Below are 4,448 nucleotides of genomic sequence, written 5' to 3' on the forward strand. Positions count from 1 at the left end.
TAAAGCTGATTGCTTGAAACATAGTGGCAGTTAGAATACAGTTCCTAAATGTTATTGATACATTTAAATCACCACTGTGAAGGCTTTTTTTAAAACACCTTAAAATCAAGACTCACATCGCTGACATTGATAAAACCATAAATTAGATTGATTAATTTGACATATGCTAGAAGGACAACCTGTATGTGCTGTGAGGTGAGGGGCAGCAGGGCAGGGCTAGTTATACCTATCTCCATGTCAGACCAAGAACATCCTCTAGATATGATGCCCACCCTTGTAAACATCCCCTCATTGGCTGAGAGACAAGGAAGAGTTAGGGATGAGATTGCTGAGGGGTGTCTGAAGGAAAAGTGAGAATGATTCTGCTAAGTGAAGATCTGGCTGTCTGTGTGTGCTTTAATACCTATTCTTTCAGTTAGTGTCTCAAACTCTCTGGACTTAGCCACTCACTCACTCACTCACTCACTCACTCACTCACTCACTCACTCACTCACTCACTCACAGACACACACACTCTTTCCATGTATCTCTCAAACTCTCTGCCTCCCTCTCTCTCTCTCTCTCCCTTTCTCCTTCTCTCTCCATTCTCTCGCTCTCACTTATCCCTCTCTCTCTCTTTCTCTAGCCTGTTCTCTTCTCCTCTCTTTCTCAGATACCTCTCTGGCTGAAGCTGTGGTAAATAGATGGCAGCGTGAGTCCAGAGGATGATGAGGCTTTCCTGCCAGTGGAGTCTGAGCTAACAGCCACCTGCGGTCACGGATCGGACTGCCTCCCAATGTCTCAGACTATATACTTCACTGCCCAGTGTCTGCCTGGCACTCGAAGCTGAAGCGCTTTAAGGTAGCAGCTCCTCGTTAGGCACAGAAACTCTTTGGACATATTAAGGGAATAATGAAGAATGAAGTGTGCTGAAGAGTGCTGACTGAAGAGACCCTACAAAAACAATGAATGCCACGCACCAGCATCACCATGGATCATTCCACCTACGGAACCACAGCTCTGGAGCTCTACCTTTCAGCAATCAGCAGCCCCAGGCTATGGCAGAGAGATTCCGTGGTTTGCCTGGGTGTTACGAGCAGCTGCTCATCTCCACTGAGGTCTTCCTCACGCTGGGCATCGTCAGCCTGCTGGAGAACATCCTAGTTATTGCCGCCATCATCAAGAACAAGAATCTTCACTCTCCCATGTACTTCTTCATCTGTTCCCTGGCCGTGGCTGACATGCTGGTCAGCGTCTCCAACGCCACTGAGACCATTGTCATGTCGATGATCACTGATGGCAACTTGGGGATCGGCGGTGGCATGATCAAGAGCATGGACAACGTGTTTGACTCCATGATCTGTAGTTCCCTGCTGGCGTCTATCTGGAGCCTGCTGGCCATCGCTGTTGACCGTTACGTGACTATCTTCTATGCACTACGCTACCACAACATTATGACCGTGCGCCGGGCTGCCGCCATCATCACCAGCATCTGGACCTTCTGCACCGTGTCGGGCGTCCTCTTCATCGTCTACTCGGAGAGCACTACCGTCCTCATCTGCCTCATCATCATGTTCTTCAGCATGCTGGTGCTCATGGCCTCGCTGTACGTCCACATGTTCATGCTGGCGCGTCTGCACATGAAGAGGATCGCCGCTCTGCCGGGCAACGGCCCCATCTGGCAGGCAGCCAACATGAAGGGGGCCATCACCCTCACCATCCTCCTGGGGGTGTTCATAGTGTGCTGGGCGCCCTTCTTCCTCCATCTCATCCTCATGATCTCCTGCCCCAGGAACCCCTACTGTATGTGCTTCATGTCTCACTTCAACATGTACCTCATTCTCATCATGTGTAACTCTGTCATCGACCCGCTAATCTACGCCTTCAGGAGCCAGGAGATGAGGAAGACCTTCAAGGAGATATTCTGCTGCTGGTATGATATTGCCTCTCTGTGTGTCTCTGTGTGAAATTCCCAGCAGATACTGAACCTTATGGAGATACTGTATGTGAACTGTTCAGGGACAGTTTCAAAGAAACAGTATTATAATATCTGTAAATAAGGACAACTTTTCATTTTTGCCTTATGAGGCAAATAACAATTGCAATATAGTTGAACATGACTAATGTAACGACATATTGATATTGATTTATCTCACTACCACACAAACTATTGAGTCAACACATAGAGGTTTGTGAATAGTTTTTTTGCTCGTCTTTATCAAGGATTCCAATCATTTGGATTCCTATCTTTTTGAGAAAAACATTTATTACTTAACATTTCCCCCCCCGCAATATTGATAAAGATGAGCAAAAAATAAATAAATGAAAAATAAAATAAACTCAGCAAAAAAACAAACGTCTTCTCAATGTCAACTGTGTTTATTTTCAGCTAACTTAACATGTGTAAATATTTGTATGAACATAACAAGGTTCAACAACTGAGACATAGACTGAACAAGTCCCACAGACAAGTGACTAACAGAAATGGTGTAATGTGTCCCTGAACAAAGGGGGTGTCAAAATCAGAAGTAACAGTCAGTATCTGGCGTGGCCACCAGCTGCATTAAGTACTGCAGTGCATCTCCTCCTCATGGACTGCACCAGATGTGCCAGTTCTTGTTGTGAGATGTTACCCCACTCTTCCACAAAGGCACCTGCAAGTTCCCGGACATTTCTGGGGGGAATGGCCTTAGACCTCTGTAACTGTCCCTGTAACGAACAGTGTTGAGATTACCTGCAATGACAACAAGCTCAGTCCGATGATCCTGTGACACCACGCCCCAGACCATGACGGACCCTCCATCTCCAAATTGATCCCGTTCCGGAGTACAGGCCTCGGTGTAATGCTCATTCCTTCCACGATAAATGCGAATCCGACTATCACCCCTGGTGAGACAAAACCGCGACTCGTCAGAGAAGAGCACTTTTTGCTAGTCCTGTCTGGTCCAGCGACGGTGGGTTTGTGCCCATTGTTGAGGACCTACCTTACAACAGGCCTAGAAGCCCCCAGTCCAGCCTCTCTCAGCCTATTGCGGACAGTCTGAGCACTGATGGAGGGACTGTGCGTTTCTGGTGTAACTCCGGCAGTTGTTGTTGCCATCCTGTACTTGTCCCGCAGGTGTAATGTTCGCATGTACCGATCCTGTGCAGGTATTGTTACACGTGGTCTGCCACTGCGAGGTCTGATCAGGTGTCCGTCCTGTCTCCCTGTAGCGCTGTCTTAGGCGTCTCACAGTACGGACATTGCAATTTATTGCCCTGGCCACATCTGCAGTCCTCATGCCTCCTTACATCATGCCTAAGGCACGTTCACGCAGATGAGCAGGGACCCTGGGCATCTTTCTTTTGGTGTTTTTCAGAGTCAGTAGAAATGCCTCTTTAGTGTCCTAAATTATCATAACTGTGACCTTAATTGCCTACCGTCTGTAAGCTGTTAGTGTCTTAACGACCGTTCCACAGGTGCATGTTCATTAATTGTTAATGCTTCATTGAACAAGCATGGGAAACAGTATTTAAACCCTTTACAATGAAGATCTTACGAACAATCTTTGAAAGACTGTGTCCTTAAAAAGGGACATTTCTTTTTTTGCTGAGTTTAAATAGTAAGCTATATTGTATGCAACCCCCCCCCCCCCCTGAAAATTATATATTTTTACACTAAAACAATGAAGAAAAAAAAAAGAGATTTTGTTTAATAATAAATGTTTTTCTCAAAAAGATAGGGGTCAATATTATTGGCACCCCTGTTTTCAGTACCTTTCAATACCTCACCTTATGAGGACAATATTAGACCATTCTTCCATACAGAATCCTTTCAGATCATTGATATCTTTCGCCTGAGCCCAAATCAGTTCAAACCGTAGGGTTATTGTCTTGCTGGAAGATCCACTTCTAGCCACATTTTAGCCTCCTGGCAGATGCAACCAGGTTTTTGGATAACATTTTCTGGTACTGGGTAAAGTTCATGATGCTCTTGACCTTAACAAGTGCCCCACAACCAGTAGAAGCAAAATAGCCCAATAACATCAAAGATCCACCACCAGAACATTTTAGAGTAGGTTTGGGGTTATTTTCTGCATATGATTTCTAATTTCGATGCCAACCCCACCACTGATGTGCGTGGCCAAAGAGCTCTATTTTCATGTCATTCAACAAATGTAAAATCCTGGAGTTTGCTAAATGGCATTGACGCTTTGATTGGAGCCAGGGCTATAGTCAGATGACAGGAACACGGAGCTTGTCTGTGGCCACACTAGTGGCGGGTTTGGCGTAAAAAATAGGAATCATATATAGAAAAGAACCCCATACCTACTGTAAAATATGGTGGTGGATCTTTGATGTTATGGGGCTATTTTGACTCGTATCTTTTTCAGAAAAACATTTATTACTTGTTAAGCATATCATTTTCCCAATTGTTTTTGCATACTATATAGCTCAGTATTTGGATTATTTATTTTAAACCGTCTGTT

General features: G+C 45.2%; 1 protein-coding gene across 1 annotated transcript; it reads left to right on the forward strand.

Moving 5' to 3' along the window:
- Positions 1–944: 944 nt before the first annotated feature.
- On the forward strand, positions 945–1,947 carry LOC139377333 (melanocortin receptor 4-like). The gene has a single exon (XM_071120357.1). The coding sequence runs from the start codon at positions 945–947 to the stop codon at positions 1,944–1,946; it is 1,002 nt and encodes a 333-aa protein (XP_070976458.1). The 3' UTR covers position 1,947.
- Positions 1,948–4,448: the final 2,501 nt, after the last annotated feature.

This window comes from Oncorhynchus clarkii, chromosome 20, assembly GCF_045791955.1.
Source record: "Oncorhynchus clarkii lewisi isolate Uvic-CL-2024 chromosome 20, UVic_Ocla_1.0, whole genome shotgun sequence".
NCBI lineage: Eukaryota > Metazoa > Chordata > Actinopteri > Salmoniformes > Salmonidae > Oncorhynchus > Oncorhynchus clarkii.